General features: G+C 41.6%; 1 protein-coding gene across 4 annotated transcripts in view; it reads right to left on the bottom strand.

Annotated features, from left to right (window-relative positions):
- The window catches only part of SIL1 (SIL1 nucleotide exchange factor), a 249,978-nt gene that overhangs the window by 75,595 nt on the left and 156,529 nt on the right, over positions 1-17,854 (bottom strand). For all 4 annotated transcript variants that reach the window (XM_078067459.1, XM_036088846.2, XM_036088847.2 and 1 more), the window contains 2 exons: positions 10,467-10,587; positions 4,147-4,246 (listed from right to left, as the gene is read on the bottom strand). In XM_078067459.1, the coding sequence (XP_077923585.1) occupies positions 4,147-4,246; positions 10,467-10,587 (221 nt within the window). The remainder of the gene's footprint in view (positions 1-4,146; positions 4,247-10,466; positions 10,588-17,854) is intronic.

The raw sequence follows: 17,854 nt of genomic DNA, 5'->3' as shown, positions 1-17,854 counted from the left end.
ATGATGCCTCATGCTATCTCAGTGCCACCAAGTAGAAGGTCAGACTACAGATTCTCCATTCACCACCACCCATTCCCCCCACCCCGACCAACACACACAATGGCATCACCTCTGCTCCAAATGAAAAACCACCTTGGTAGTGTCAGGCAGAAGAAGACATTCAAATATCCTTCTTGGCCTCTACTGACACCACCCCAACAGGAGAAGCAGCTTGCTACCCCCAATGTAGAGGGTGGAAAACCAGGCTCCACACTTGGTGTCTGCTGGTACCACACCAGCAGGGGAAACAGAGAATAGTATCCTACCATTGGGCAGAGGGTAGAAATTCCAGCTCTCTGTTCAAGGCTCACTGATGCCACCTTGGTCAAGGTAGCAGAATACTGCATCACATCATATCATTGCCAGAGATAGGGGGTAGAAGTTCGGTCTACCCACTCGGCCTCTGCTGACACCACTCTGGTGGAGGAATAAGAGTGCAGCCTGCTACCACAAAGTGGGAGGTGGAAATCCAAGTTTCCCTTCAATTTCCACTGGCACTAAGGGTGGGGTGGGAGATTTCCATCGTCTTTGGCTAAAGTAGGACAGATATTGTCAAAAAGGGTTTAGTTCTATTAGGCTGCCCTTTTCCTAGCAATTTCTCTAGAAAGAATAGGTCTTTTTTAGGGCTTCTTTCTATCTGTACCTGTTGGCATTTCCTGGATGTGGGCCTCTCGAATGCCCACTCTGGGATATACAAAGGGCAAAAAGAATGTCCAAGGAACTCACTATCATGTTATTCTTCAAGTTCCAAGGTCACTAGCCAGTCTCCTTTCTTCTTCCCACCTTTTAGAGTCTTCTTATATTTGCTTTTAGTATTATGTCCAAGGTTTTTAGCTGTCCTTAGCAGGAGTAATATTAAGAAATGAGTCTACTTTATCTTGTCCAGCATCAAAAGTTTAAGAAGGTCATGTTTTTAAATGGAACAATTTATAGGATACAGGTGAACAACAGCTGACATAATAAAATAGGGCATCAAGCCATTCGTATGGTAATAGAGGTATAAAGGGATCAGATTCAACAGTCCAAATCTGTCTGGCTAGATGGGAGTTTTTCCACAAGGTAAGGGGTTCTGGGAAGGACTGATTCATTTAAATCTAAGGTACAAACATATACAATAGAATTGGTGCCCTTCCCCCTAAAAAATCAAGTCAGAAAAACATTCACTCAAATGATAGGATACGGCACAATATTTGACAGTATTGCTTTTATAAATAGCAAAAGCACCATCCTGTTCTTGCAAGCCACCACACAACTTGAATTTAAAGACTGATAAACAAAAAGCATAATGCCATCTGCAGCCAAGAGCTTGAGACATGTCAGAAACTCCCCAACCTACTTCAAGTCAATTTATTTGCCAGTCCCAAGGGCACTGACGATGAGCTGAGTCAATCCCAACAGGCTCCAAATGAAAGCAGGAGAAAAACCCCAGGCTCTAGCACCTCAGTGAAGAAGCCAACAACCTACACTCCAAAGAAGTAAGGAGTGTGTCAGCCTTATCTTGCAAACAGCAGTTGACTTATACCAGCTTGAATAAGGATCCTGCATTTGGGTACTGATACTGGGATCTCCTCTTGCAATGGGAAAGGATTCTTTTTAATTGCAAAAAAAAATCAACCGAAAACTTAATCTCTTGCTTTTACATTTAAAAAATATTTTATTTTTTTATTTTAATCTTAGTTTTGGGGTTTTTTTATTTTTTCAAATTTTTATTTAAATTCTAGTTAGTTAACATACAGTGCAATATTGGTTTCAAGAGCAGAATTCAGGGATTCATCACTTACATACAACACCCAATGCTCATCACAACAAGTGATGAGCATCACCCATCTAGCCCATCTCCCACCCACCTCCCTCCAGCAACCCTCAGTTTGTTCTCTATCATTAAGAGTCTCCTATGGTTTGTTTCCTTCTTTCTTTTTTTTCCCCTTCCCATATGTTTATCTGTTTTGTTTCTTAAATCCCACACATGAGTGAAATCATATGGTATTTGTCCTTCTCTGCCTTAGCATAATACAGTCTAGCTCCAGCCACATCATTGCAAGTAGCAAGCTTTCATTCCTTTTGATGGCTGAGTAATGTTCCACTGTGTAGGTGCACCATATCTTCTTTATCCATTCATCAGTTGATGGACATTTGGCTTTTGTTGATAATGCTGCTATAAACATCGGGGTGCATATATCCCTTTGAATCAGTATTTTTGTATCCTTTGGGTAAATACCTAGTAGTGCAATCCCTAAATCATAAGGTAGTTCTATTTTTAACTTTTTGAGAAACCTCCATACTGTTTTTCAGAATGGCTGCACCAGTTTGCATTTCCACCAACAGTGTAAGAGGGTTCCCCTTTCTCCACATCCTCACCAACACTTGTTTTCCGAGTTGTTAATTTTAGCCCTTCTGACAGGTGTGAGGTTAAAAAATATTTTCTTAATATTCATACTTTTCTATACAAACTTTACTACAGGAAAGAAGACCATTAAAAGAGAACAAAGAGAAGAGATGGGGTAAAGTGGGTCTTCCACCCACAGAGAAGACATGGATCAGGGGCTGACTGCTATGTTCCCATCAGGCCCACATGGAGCCCATGGTGAGGGGATGATGAGTGAGAATGAGCCCAATCCCTGGTCACAGGAACATCAATCTCTGCTCTAAGCACCTAAGCACACACCTCTCTCCTCTGCTCACCTCCGCTTCACCAGGTAAGAGGATTTGATTTTCCTCACCCTCCTATCCTGTGGTAGAATGAAATTTTATCTATCACCTTCCTACAACCACTGCTGCTACCACTGCCATGCTGCTAGTCATCTTCTCATACCGTATACACTCTCCATACTGGGAGGTGTGACTTCACTAAGATGAGGAAAGACATGGAGAACATGGTCTGCATATTAACACATCCTAATGAAGTCCTCTCCGACACCAAAAAAAAAAAAAAAAAGCTCATTTGTCTCAGAAACGCTTAGCTCTAAAGGATCTGAGGGACCCAAGGCTTCTTCCACTTAACATACAAGCTGTCAAGAACCTGATGCTGCCCCTCCACGATATTGCCAGGATTCTGGGGCACTGGCAGAGAGACAAAGCAAAAGAGGACTGTGAGGGGGATAAGAGGAAGGGAGAACTTAGAAAGGTCTCTAAAGTAGCCATCAGAGGAGCTTCTTTCAAGGATGGGACTCAAATGGAAGTGTAAAAAAATGATAAGGGAGCGGAACTTGGGTGGCTCAGTCTGTTAATCGTCTGCCTTCAGCTCAGGTCATGATCCTAGGGTCCAGGGCTCAAGCCCCACATCGGGCTCTCTGCTCAGCAGAAAGTCTGCTTCTCCCTCTTCCTCTGCTGCTCCCCCTGCTTGTGCTCACGCTCTCGCTCTCTCTCTCTCTCGTGCAACAACTATATATATATATATATATATATATATATATATATGTTGTTTTTTTTTTTTTTTTTTTAAATGATGTTGGAATTCTCTATCACATGAGTTCGTGCTCCATCTCAAGTTTAAGATTTCTTTCTGGTATAAGTCTGTAACCACAAGCTCTCCCAGACATGAGGGGCATAGCAAGGGGCTGCAATTCTGCCTCTTTCTCCTTCTCATTCCCTTAGTCTGTACACAAATTTAGAACTGGAGGAAACCTCAGCCATCCTCTTGTTCCACCCCTGCACTGTACATTTAAGGAACGTGAGCCCTGGAACAGGGAATACATTTGCTACATGTTCAAAAGACATGGACAAGGATAAAGGCTTCCTTCCCAGCCCAGCTCCTCTGTTCTTTAAGTTTGTGTCCAATCCAAGTGTAAGTGAGGAGATCTGTGTTTTAATCTCTATTCACCTCACTCTTGTCTGTGATAATGAAGAGTATGATTATCTCTGCTTTGTGCTTCATCTTCCCCAAACATATAACGCAAAGGTGGATCCTAAACAATGAAATGCTCCCAGCACTGGTATATATTTTTAAATTGTCTATAAAGGATTACTTATTTGGCATAACTGCCCTTTAAATTATTTTACAATATTATTATCATAACCCCATGTTTATTTTAACAGCTTCAGGGAGAAGTGATTCCCTTCAAGGCTGTTCAGTAGGCTTACTAACTCCCTGGAAAGAACATCACACACCTTGTCTTCCTTTGAACTCTCCACTTCTGCCCCCTCCTTGAATTTTGCCAGTGCACTCTTGAGGTCCTGAGATGTGTAGGTGTTAGTGTTGATGTCCAGCCTGTCCAAAGAGAAGGTGAGAGTCAGGAAGGAGGCATCATCTTTCCCAAGAAAAAAACACCCCCCCACCGCAGGGGCTGGCACTCCAAAACAAGGTAAGCCAGGCCAGCTCTAACTCAGAGTGCACCACTCTAGCTTTGCCTTTGGTCAGCCACAAGTCCAACAGGTAGTCTGACCTTGAAGCTAAAGGAGGAAATACACTGCTGAAGATGGGGTCATTTCATGAAAGAGGAGGAAATGCCATGGGGCAGACAGAGGCCTTCCACGGACAGAGAGCCCTCAGCCAGCTACACAGGCAGAAGTATGTCTGGAATGTCAGTGCAATGCTGTTCTGTCAGCATGTGACAGGCAGGACTTCCTGGAGGATAGTGGGCACAAAGGATATAACAAGCACCCTATTTATATTCTTCTAGTAAAGGGACCAATGGAGACCTGAGCCCCCCCCCCCCCCACGTGCCTGGCCTGATTTCACAAGGCAATCTTTCTTCACAAAAACAGGACCAACTCCTGGGCACAGAGTAAATGCAGGAGCTAGGTGTCATTCTGACCAAGGAATAAGTTTGAGTTATTGAGGACTAGATGCAAAGCCAACCGTCTTCCAAAGTCAGCCTCCGAGGAGAGGGAGGAAAGTAACCAATGTGGATGTCATCTCAAGAACCTGGTGAAGACTTGAGTGGTGTCTTCTCAAAGCCCCCTGGAGCTGATCCAAGCCATGACCATTCTTCTTGGAGAGAAGGCATTCATGGGATGGGGAGTGGGTTTTGCCACCAATGGTGATTTCTGATCAGTGAACAGAGAGGTAAGACCAAGAGTGACATGGACAAAGTAAGTGTGGAATGTGGTCTGTGCTTGACAAGACTGTCCAGCTCTGGGCGGGGGGAGGCAGTTGGGAGGGGGATGGTTTAAGGATAACCCGGGAGATATATGCAGGTGGGGAAGGAGGGGGCTAATGGGCTGCTCTGGGCCAGATAAGCATATCAGTCAAACAGTCAAGATGCCAGCAGGCCCCAGCTCTTATGAGAGGCACATGCTCTTAGGGCTTTGCCCATTTAGTCTTTGATTCATCCCAGAGACCCCTTCAAGCCCTGAGAAAAACACTTTTCTTCTCTAAACCTCAATCCTCATAAACTAATTAATAATAGCTAATCACTCCCATTTATTGAACACTTAACCATGTGTCAGTCACTGTTTTAATCCTTTAAAAGTATTATTTCATTCAACTAATTACCACAATCCTACGAGGTAGGGAAGATGATCCCTCTTCCAGAAGAGCATCACCCGCTGCCAGTAGCATGAGGATGCCACTGCCCTGCCCCTTATCCCTAAGAGAGAGATAAGTATTTGGGGGCACAGCTTGAACGGATTACCCCTCCGTCCTCTAAGACTTGGTCGGAACAAATCCCATCATGTCTCATTGCTCTATTTACCGCCTTAAGTGCCACTCTTCCAGGCCGCTCACCATCACCCATTCTCAGCCCAAATTACACATACATACAAGTGCGCACATGTGTGACTGCACACACAGACATCAAATCATCTTCAGGTGGTATTCTCACTTCATTCTTCACTCAGAAAAATAGATGCTATCATCAAGAATGCATTCCTATTCCCCTCATCACCTCTATACACCAACCTGCACCAAATATACATTGTCTGCTTTCCCTTCTATGGCAAATGGATAAGTGTCCCTACTCTTATTAGACTTATGTTCCAGATCCCACTTCCCTTTTCAAAAGCTTTAACTCCCATAATTATACTGCTCCCTCTTGTCTGCATCTTCAATTTCTCTCTTTGGTTGGATTATTCCTTTGAATATACCAACACTCTTTGGACTCCAGAGTCTCTAATTATCATGCCATTTCCCTGTTCTCCTTCAAGGTAAAACTTTATGAACACATTGTCTTAACTCACTATTCTCATCTTCGTGACTGCTACCAACACTGCCATTTGCTCTAATCCAGATTTAGTTCTGACAGCCTACTAAAACTTCTCATCAAAATTACTAAAATAATGGATGACCAGATCCAATGGGACTCTTCACTCATGTCATGCTCCTCAACTGCTCTGCAGCATTTACACAGTTCACCCCTCCCTCGTTGAAACACTCTCCTTCCTAGCTTCTTGTTACTACATTCTGCTGTTTCTTCCCCTTCTTCCCTCCTCTCTTTTGTTGGTTTCTCATCTCCTATCTGAACCCTATATACTTGAATGCCTCGGAGTTCAATCCTGAACAATCTTCTCTATCTCCACATTCTTCCCTAGTTCTTTTAAAATATCTGTCAGGCAGGGCACCTGGGTGGCTTAGTCGGTTAAGCATCTGCCTTCAGCTCAGGTCATGAACTTGGGGTCCTGGGATCAAGCCCCACATCAGGCTCCATGCTTAGCGGGGAGTCAGCTTCTCCCTCTCCCTCTGCCCCTCCCCCACACCGCCGCTGGTACTCTCAAAAAAATAAAATCTTTAAAACTAAATAAAGTATGTCAGGCAATGATGTCCAAATTTACATCTTTAACCAATCCTCTCCCCTGAGTACGAGCCAGACTGTGGTACAACTACCTGATATATATCATAGATCTCAGATGTTCATCAGGCACCTCAAACTTACTACATCTAAAACATAAGTCTTGATGTTTCTCCCCATCAATCTGTTCCTTTCTCAATCTTTTCCATTTCAATAAATGGTACTTCTAAGAACCTAGTTGTGTTAAATCCCAAAATGAGGCTTTATCTCAAATACCTCCCCCACCACCTTCCTTCAACCCCTAAATCTATCATAAGCAAGTCCTGTTGGCACTACCTCCAAATTAAATCTCCACACCCAACCACTCTCCATCATGACACACTAGACTAAGCCACCATTATGTCTTACTTGATCTACTGAAATGACACCCTAATTGTCTCTCTGTGCTTCTTTTGTCCATCCTCAATCTACTCTCCATACACACAGCAACTAGACTGACTTTGTTAAACTACATCATATTAAACTACTCTCCCACCCCAAATCCTCCACTGCCTTTCCATTACAGTTCTACTTAAATGAAGACCACTCAACATGCACCTCCAAACTCCACATGATCTGGCCCCTCATAAGGCCACTCTCCAAAATCATCTATTACTCTTCTTCCTTCTCCTACTCTCTAGTCATCCTGGTCATTTTCCTGTTTCCCAAACTTGATGAAGTCTCTTCCTTGACAAAGCTGGAGACTCTTCTTTTTCCCTCTGCCTGAGATGCTCTAACCTTAACCCTGTAAAATTAACTCCTTGCATGACTAAATCCCAGTCATTCTTCGGGTCTCAGTTCAAATATCATCTTAATGAGGTCTTCCAAACCATCCTATTTAAAGTGGCCTTCCCTAGGGACTGATTACCTTGCTTATTTCTTCCCTACATACTACCACTATCTGTAATTACTTCACTTGCATTTTTATTTTTCTGTTTTTCTGCCGGCCAGCCTCTCTAATGCTGACATCCTGTTTTGTTTACTACTGTACCTCTAATGTGTGGCACATAGGCACTCAATAGGTCTTTTGTGAAATGAATGAATGGAGCAAGGAAATGGCCTGGTCTTTGGCCCACTCCCTTAACCACAATGCTGTATTGTACCATGTTAAATGCTCAAGATGGGAAAACCTGGATGTACACTGTCCCTCATCCCTCTGAACAAAAGCGGGTGATTCAAAGAAGATGGTTGTTCCAGGGTAAAAAAGACAGATACAATGTTGGGATGTTGACAGGAATATGGACTAAAAACAGTGGAGATGACAATGCCTAAGACATAAATAGCAAGAGAAAGCCCTGCTGCTAGGAACCAAATATACACTGAAGGCAGTGCCAGGAGAGGCCTCTGAAACAAGTCAGAGTCAGATGTCTTATCCCAGGTTTTATAGCCCAGAGTCATTACAGCTCTAGTTAGCAGTGTGGCCAGTCCCGTATCCAGCAGAACTGGTGGACAGGCTGCCATGGATTAGGCTAAATGGACCATCCCCATCTCTCCTTAGCCAGTGGTTCTTAACTCTGTGATCACCAACCTCTTTGACAATCTGATGGAAAGATGTGGGTCTTGTCTGTCTTGTCCCCCAAAACAGAATAAGCAGATAATCAAAATACTGTAACAACTGTGGAAATGAGCCCTGACCTTTGGCCTCTGTTCCCATTCTGGTACTGAAGAGCCAGGAAGACACTTTTAAGTGGAATTGGAGGAGGCTGAGATGAGGTCCACAGCAGAAGGAAGAAGTCACCATCGAAGGCAGGCAGAGATTTACTGAGCTCACAGCAGTGAAACCCACACCACCTTGTCCATGCCTTTGGGTTGCTGTCCAGACAGGTTTGCCACTACTAATAAATGCTGAGAAGGAAGAGGATATGTCCAGTATACCCCGGAAGCCATTCCAGACCAGAACCCTCAGAAACATTCCGAAGGAGAAAAGAGGTAGAAATAGAACAGGTATCTCTCTCTTATGGTGTGCCTATTACAGACCACACAAATAACTCTGATTTCTATTCTAAAAAGATAAGAGCAACCAATAAAGCATTCAGCAATCTTACTGAAGATCTACGGTCAGGTCCTGGAAAAAGAACTTTCCACAGTAGTAAAATCAACAAATTCCAAATTAATCAAGCTCCTAATTCAATATTCTTAAATCAAGAATAAAATAGCCTTTTTATTTAGAAAATAAGACTTGGCACAGAGGTGATAAAAGACCTCCTGACATACTCTGAGACACTGATATATGTGTGCATAATATGTGTGCTAGCGATGGAGGGAGCTTGGCAGGGGTTACAACAATGAAATTTTATTCTTTCTTCAATGACTGTGAGAAATGAATCATCATATGGCCTCCAGGTATAAGCCTATCAAGAGAGATGGGGAAGATAAAGATCCTCCCCAGTTTGGAGTGACTGTGTGGAGGACAAATATCTCCTTATCTTATCATCATATACAATCAAATTTTCTAACACTGAAAACTACCCACATCTGAGCAGGCTGCTCTGTGGGGTTGTGGGTGCTACAGGACTGAAGGTACATATGGACAGGCTGAATAACCTTTTGTTGAGTACATCAAAGAAATGACTCAGGTAAGAATTGGGTCTCTATGCTCCCTTTCTGGCTCTTATCTAACCGCAGAATACTGTCGAAATAACGAAAATTCAAGGACTGAGTAACATTAACCCTGCTCAATCCATTATTGATTGCCAATACTTGCATGTATTTAGAACATGGGCATCAAACTCTTTGGTATGACCACATAATATTTCAGGTTTTATGGGCCTTATGGCAATCGTCCCAACTACTCAACTCTGCCAGGTAACAGGAAAGTGGCCACAGACCATACATAAACAAATGAGCATAACTGTGTTCCAATAAGACTTTATTTATGGACAGTGAAATCTCTAAAAGCCATGAAATATCATTCTTTTGCTTTTTTCCAACCGTTAAAAAATGTAAGAAACAACTTAGCTGTGGGCTGTACAAAAATAAGTAGCAGTCCCAGTATGGCCCACAGGCCGTAATTTGCTGGTCCTTGTGTTAGAAACCTCATGATTGGTATTTATGACCTTTCAAATTGCCCAATTCCAGCAGCCCCTGCAAACCCCATGCCTCCTCCTCCCTCACATAAAAAAGAACTTGCAAATAATACTTACTAATTCAAGGCAAAGAACAGAAAAATAGAGACAAATTGTCCAAAATCAAATACTCTAAACTGGTTATTAAAAAATAAAGCAATCTCTTACCATTGGAGAACTTTTACCCTGCAAGAAAGCCTGTTTAATATGGACTAACAAGAGGAAAAGTTAGTCTGAATTAAAGACTTTAAAATGCAATTTTATTGTTCACCAAGGAAGTATTACTGCAAAGCAGAAGGCCTAACAGGCCTGTTTTAATGAATAGATGACTCATCTGTAATCAGCACATTAATTGTTGGGATTCAAATGGGTGCTCTTAAAGTACTGGGAAAAATAGCTTCATTTTTAAAGCAGGTTAAGCATTCCCCCTACAGCCTTTCCTAAAGTATCAATTTGCTTTGTAAACTATTTCTTTCCAAAGATTCTACAAGTAAACTTCCACAAAACCCTGACAGATTTATCACAAATTCTAGACTACTAAATTTCAATATTTTTAAAAAGCCACATGAATTTGGGTAACAAACATCACACTGTCGTTACTTTCAGTATTACAAAATCAATGTTGTCAACCTCCCGGTCCCTAGGGTTGTCACTGTACCTTCTGCCTTTTTTCAACCCTTTCAAATTACTTCGGAACTTGTCCTCTTCTTGAAGTTTCACTTCTCTTGCCCCACTCTGGAGATTCAGCCGCACATGGGATCCAGCAGGGACAGCCTGCCCTAAAAGCCAAGAAGAGGGCTCATGAGGTAGACAGTCCTTGAAGGGACACTGCAATGGAATGGTTGGCTAACAAGCCAACAGGATTTATTAACTCATGAAGACCAGACTCTGCTGTGTTCCATTACCTGAATCCATCCATCTCTCTAAGACACACACACACACACACACACACACACACACCTCTCACACATATTTTCTCCTTTTGCTAATACATATCAAATTAAGGGAATGAGGCAGATGGGCAAGGACATCTGTACTTCAATCGAGAGACCAATAACTCCAGTTAGAACCTGCATCTTTAAGCTATTCTGTTTTCTTTAAACTGAGCTATAATAAGCCTTTCTGTAAACGTGCAGTGAATGGTAAGTATCTACTCACCCTTAAGGACATGGCTACATCACTGCATCCTTCATGACACCCTTCTTGCCTCTCCCCTTGACAGTCGAAGAAAACCCCAGAGAGCTTGCCATTCCAGCAAGCTTAGACCTCACCACCCTCATCTATTCATCATCAGGCTCCTTCTATGAGGCTCTCTCCTTGATGAGCCAGGGACTATATCTCCTATATTATTTCCCAAGCCCCTAGACCAGAGTGTGATTGGAAGGTAAGAGGATAGAGCAAGCCAAGGAGGCAGGGAATGGAATCAGTAGAAACTAAAAAGCTATGCCCACCCATCTCAGAAGGGTCCATCCACTAGCTGAAAAAACAAGTAATGTGAATGGATGGGCTATTCATACACATTGTACACATTACTCAAAGATAAATAAAAAGCAGGTAAAGACACTACAAAAAAAGAACTACAGGCCAATATCTCTGATAAACACAGATGCAAAGATTCTCCACAAAATATTAGCGAACCAAATCCAACAATACATTAAGAAAATCATTCAACATGATCAAGTGGGATTTACTCCTGAGATGCAAGGTGGTTCAATATTTGCATATCCATCAATGTGATAGGTCACATGAACAACAGAAAGCATAAAAACCATATGCTCATTTCAAGAGATGCATAAAAAGTATATGGCAAAGTACAACATCCATGTTGAGATAAAAACTCTCAACAAACCAGGTTTAAAGGAAACATACCTTAACATAATAAAGGTCATCTATGAAAAACCCACAGTTAACATCATCCTCAATGGGAAAAAACTTTCCCCTAAGATCAGAAACAAGACAAGAACATCCACTCTTGCCACTTTTATTCAACATAGTACTGGAAATTCCAGCCACAGCAATCAGACAAGAAGAAATCAGTAAGGAAGAAGTAAAACTTCCACTATTTGCAGATGACAGGATACTGTATGTAGAAAACCTTAAGACCACACTAAAAAACTACTAGACCTGATAAATGAATTTAGTCACGTCACAGGATACAAAATCAATATACAGAAATCTGATGCATTTCTATACACTAATAATGAAGTAGCAGAAAGAGAAATTAAGAAAACAATCTCATTTATAATTGTACTGAAAATAATAAGATACTTAAGAATATAACTAAAGAAAAAGATGAAAGACTTGTACTCTGAAAACTATAGAACACTGATGAAAGATGTCGAAAAAGGGACGCCTGGGTGGCTCAGTTGGTTAAGCATCTGCTTTTGGCTCAGGTCATGATTCCAGGGTCCTGGGATCAAGTCCCACGACAGGCTCCCTGCTCAGCGGGGAACCTGCTTCTCCCTCTGCCTACCGCTCCCCCTGTTTGTGCTCTCTCTCTCTCCCCCTCTGACAGACAGACAAATAAATAGACAGATAGTGAAGAAGACATAAACAAATGGAAAGATATTCCATGCTCATGGATTAGAAGAACAAATATTGTTACAATGTCCACACTACTCAAAGCAATCTACACATTTAATGCAATCCCTAACAAAACACCAAAAGCGTTTTTCACAGAGCTAGAACAAATAATCCTAAAATTTGTGTGGAACCACAAAGACCCTGAATAGCCAAAGCAATTTTGAAAAAGAAGTAGTAAATTAGAAGTATAACAATACTAGATTTCAAGATATTCTATAAAGCTGTAGTAATCAAAACAGTATGGTACTGGGACAAAATGGACACACAGATTAATGGAATAGAGTCCAGAGATAAACCCACAATTGTATGGGCAAGTAATGTACGACAAAGGAGGCAAAAATATACAGTGGCAAAAAGACAGTCTCTTCAACAAATGGTGTTGGGAAAACTGGACCACTTTCTTACACTATGCACAAAAATAAACCTAAAATAAATTAAGAACCTAAATATGAGACCCAAAACCATAAAAATCCTAGAGGAGAGCACAGGCAATAATTTCTTTGACATTGGCTGTAGGAACATTTTTCTAGACATGTCTCCTAAGGCAAGGGAAACAAAAACAAAAGTAAACTATTGGGATTAGATCGAAATAAAAACCTTCTCCATACCAAAAGAAACAACAAAACAAGATGATAGCCTACTGAACGGAAGACGATATTGCAAGTGATATATCTGATAAGAGGTACTCAACACCAAAAACCCCCCAAATAACCCATTTGAAAAATGGGCAGAAAACTGTGCACTGGTGGTGGGAAGGCAAACTGGTGCAGCCACAGCACCAGTAGAAAACAGTATGGAGGTTCCTCAAAAATTAAAAATAGAATTACCATATGATCCAGTAATTGCACTATTGGGTATTCACACAACACAAAAACACTAATTTGAAAAGATATATGCACCCTCATGTTTACTGCAGCATTATTTACAATAGCCAAGATATGGACCTAACCCAAGTGTCCATCAAGGGATAAATGGATAAGGAAGATGTGGTATATGTATGTAAAATGGAATATTACTCAGATATAGATAGAGAAGAATGACATCTTGCCATTTGCAACAACATGAATCTACAGGACATAATGCTAAGTGAAATAAGTCAATCAGAGAAAGGCAAATACCATACGATTTCACTCATATGTGGTATTTAAGAAACAAAACGAACAAAAGAGAGACAAAAAAACAGACTTTTTTTTTTTAAGATTTTATTTATTTAGTTGACAGAGAGAGACACAGCGAGAGAGGGAACACAAGCAGGGGGAGTGGGAGAGGGAGATGCAGGCTTCCCACAGAGCAGGGAGCCCAATGTGGGGCTCAATCCCAGGACCCTGGGATCATGACCTGAGCTGAAGGTAGACGCTTAACGACTGAGCCACCCAGGCGCCCTCAAAAAACAGACTCTTAAATATAGACAACACACTCACAGTTACTAGAGGGGAGGTTGGTGGGGAGGTAGGCAAAACAGGGGAAGGGGATCAAGAGTATACTTAATCATGATGAGTACTAATATATATGTTCAGTCATTATATCATACACCTGAAACTAATATAACACCGTATGTTAATTATACTGGAAACAAAAATTTTTAAAAACATTGGTTAAAAAGCAAGTGTGCAAGATCACATACTACAAGCAGAATGTTACACTTATTCATTCATTCATGTGGTTATCATTTACCAAGCAACTACTATATACCAGCCACTGTGGTAGGTTCTAAGAATACAAAGAGAAATGTTAACTGCCACAGGGATAGAAAATTTTAGGGAAAGGGTTCAAGATACTAGAAATCTAGAAGAAATGCTGCTCTGTGCTTTCTCCTGCCAAAGGATGGCATGGCCTTGCTGATGCTGAATTTGATTCAAGATTCAAAAAAGGATGACAATATTAAAAAAATTCCTTTAAGGGAAGCATACAGCGCGAGTTCTCTCAGAACTTGATCAGGTAAACCCTAAGTATTAAAAGGTAATGGTGTAGCAAGAATTCAAGTTTTCTCAATTCTGAGAGAACCACAGTGAACTCCAAATTCCACTGACCACTGTGTCTCCACCAGAGAACTAAGGAGCCAGGGAAACAGCATGCCAAGACAAGCTGTTCTGTTCCTGCTGCCCCACTTCAATAGGGAGTTTCTGTATCTTTGGCTAAAAAAATTAATGGGAACTTAAGTACATGAGTATATGTGCATAACCATCTCCTTCTAACCTCAAAAGCAACCAAAATGCTTCAAGGTTAAAAAAATATATATGTCCAAAGTAGAGTGGGGAAACCTTTCTCTGGGGAGGCTTCCTGAAGGGGTTCCTGACTCTGGGGGTCAAATAAGGCAAAAAGTGAGACCCAGACTGGGAAAATAGGGAATCCAAAATAGAGCTGTGTGTGCAAAGACTCAGACACACAAACTGACAGGCGACATTCAGGAGGCCAGGAACAAAAGAAGCAGGGAGAAGTGGAAAGGCTATGGAGGCAGCTGAGGCCAAGATGAGGCCAATTGGTGGCAAGGAACTAGCAACTTCTTTGCTTTTCCTAGGATCATAGGGCAAGAGGTAACTTCTTCAGCATTAATCCCTGAATGTATGACGGCAAGAGGTTGTTTCACCTGGGGAGATCTCAAACTAACAAAACAACCGAGTACCTTCCTGGACTAAAGGCTAATAAGCAGGTCATCCTTGATATTCCCTTTACCTCACCATCCCCCATACCCAATGCATCTCTAAAACATAGTGATTTTTCCTGCTATAATGTCTCTTGAATTCATTCTGTCTTCCTCACCACTGCTCTTGTCCAAACCATCACCATGTCTCTTCTGGACAGTGCCATAGCCTTCCAGCTGGCCTCTCTAATCTACTCTTAGCTCCTGGTCCAACTGTTGTTTACAAAGAACAGTTTTGTTTTGTTTTTTCAAAATACAAATCTGACTTCCGACTTCTCTCAGGGCTTCCGACTTCTCTCAGAGTAAAGATGAAAGTCCTCACGGCGGTCAGTGAGGCCCATTAGTGTCTAGCCCCTGCCTGCCTCTTCAGCCTTGTCCACTCCCCATTCTCCTTTTCCCATTCCATGAGAGAAGCTTGCTTACTCCTACCATGGGGCCATTCCACTTGCTGTTCGCTTTACCCAGAATGCTCTTTCCAACCCCAGCCTCCCTATCTCATCTTTCCAATCCCAGCTAACAGTTACTTCCACTCAGTGGTATCCTCTATTTCTCCACACCAGACCCAGCTCCAGTCTTTCGCAGCATCGTGGACCTTTCCTTTACAGCAGTTACCACAATCAGTGGTTACAGTTTAGTTTTTTAATTCATCTGGTAAAAAGAAATGGTCACCACTTTAGCCCCAGGGCCTATCCCATGGTCTAGTACACAATAAATCCTCAATAATTATTTGCTGAGTAAAAATTAAAAATGAAAAAGAGAAAATCCTAGGTCATCTAGAGGTGTGTGGAAAGGCCAACAAGGATTTCCACTAGCTCAAGAGGATTCATAACAATTAGTCATGTTAATAGTTTCTTTTGTAGTAAACTAGTAATAGTAATACAAACAACAGTAGCATTTTGAATTTTCAGATTTTTGATCAAAATTAGAAATGGACAAGGTGAAAAAAAGTATGTGACTAATAGTTTCAAAACATAACAGGTTATACTGTGCCAAAGTGGCCAAGGAACAGACTAGAATCTTATGTGAATCAATTTATTTTATTTGGGGAAAATTCCAAAATTACTCCCTTCACATAAGCCACCACAGGGGGCAAGAGCAACCACAATAGCATTAACTTAAAATACAGGTTACGCTCATTCAAGATACACAAAACCAGCAATGGCAGAGGCAGAGGCAGCAGAAAACAGAATCTTTTAAATGTTTCCGCCCCCCTGGGAAGAAGGCCAATTTAGTGTGCAAACTGACCTGCATCCTTCTAGGGCCTCTACGAAGGGACCAGGACGCTCAAAGAGCAGAGTGCATGCAAAAAGTCACAAGTTATATCCAGGTCAAGAGTCAGGGATTGAAAGGTGGAGGGCAAGGGGGAAGGCAGAAAATATGATAGGGATCCAAAAAGGCCCCTCCAACAGGTCTGCAAAGCCTACCGTGTCTATGTCCCTACCACTGGCTCTCTGGGGACAAATCATGGCCTGAAAAAACCATCTCTGACAAGAAGAAAAACTGTCCAAATTAAGTAAGGCCATATCATACTTGAATTTTGACTCCCACTGGGAATCTGTCACTGACTCTAATCACAGTCCAAGACCCACATAACAACTCCTGCTTTTCCAAGGGGGAAAATCTGTGGTGGATTGCATTATTGTCACCAATTGTCTTCCCCTTAGCCTGTATCCACACCCTTTGTCAGGTGACCTTACAGCCCCTCCTACCGTAGTGGAGTACTTTCCTACCCCTTGACTCTGGACTTGACTTATGACACGCTTCGGCCAGTGGGATGTCAGCAAATGTGCCACAGTGATTTGAAATGTGCTTGTGCGTTTTGCCCATCTTTTGGAATTCTACCATCACCATCAGAAATGTTCGCTAGCATTCTGGTCTGAGGAGGATGAGACCCATGGAGCAAATGTGGACCCCAACTGCAGACTGAAGCTAAGCCCAGCTGAGCCTAGCCATGGTCAACCAGGTCTAGCTGATCTACAGACACATGAGCAAGAATAAAAGACTGGATTTCTTTTATAACTTTTTACTCTGAACTACCTTTAAACTTACACAAAAACTGCAAAAATAATACAGTTTCCATATATTGCTCACACAGCCTTTCCCAATGTTAATAGCATTACCTTAACATAGTAACATAGTCATAGATAATCATCACAACTGGGAAATTAACAATAATGCTAACCAAACTATAAAGATCCTTTTTCAAGCCTTACCAGTATTTCCACCATGTCCTTTTTTGTTCCAGGATCCCATATGGCCTTTGGTTGTTATTTCTCCCTAGTCTCCTGTAGTCTGCAAGAATCCCTCAGCCTTCCCTTGTCTTTCATGATCCTGACATCATCAAGGAATACTGATCAGTTTTTCAAGACTGTCTGGTGTCTTCTCATGATTAAAATGAGGTCATGCATCTTTGACAGAAGCACCAAGAAAATGATGTAGTGTTCTTCTCAGTGCATCATATCGCAAAGGTTGTGGTGTTAATATGTCTTATGACTGGTGATATCGGACTTGATCAACTAATAAAAGTAGTACCTACTGAGCTTTTTCTACTGTAGTAAACAAAAATCAGAGCAGACTACCAAACTGAGAAGAATAGCTTGGCAACTTCTCAACAATTTAAAGTAAGAGTTACCATATGAACCCAACAACTCCACACCTAGGTGTATACCCAAGAAAATTTTAAAGCATATGTTCACCAAAAACGTGTACATGAATGCCTACTGTAGCATTATTTATAATAGCTAAAATGTGGAAATAACCCTAATGTCCATCAACTGATAAATGAAGAAAAAGTGGTATATACATATGGTGGAACATTATTC

This window comes from Halichoerus grypus, chromosome 2, assembly GCF_964656455.1.
Source record: "Halichoerus grypus chromosome 2, mHalGry1.hap1.1, whole genome shotgun sequence".
NCBI classification, from domain to species: Eukaryota; Metazoa; Chordata; class Mammalia; order Carnivora; family Phocidae; genus Halichoerus; species Halichoerus grypus.
This window is presented reverse-complemented; position numbering and strand designations above follow the sequence as displayed.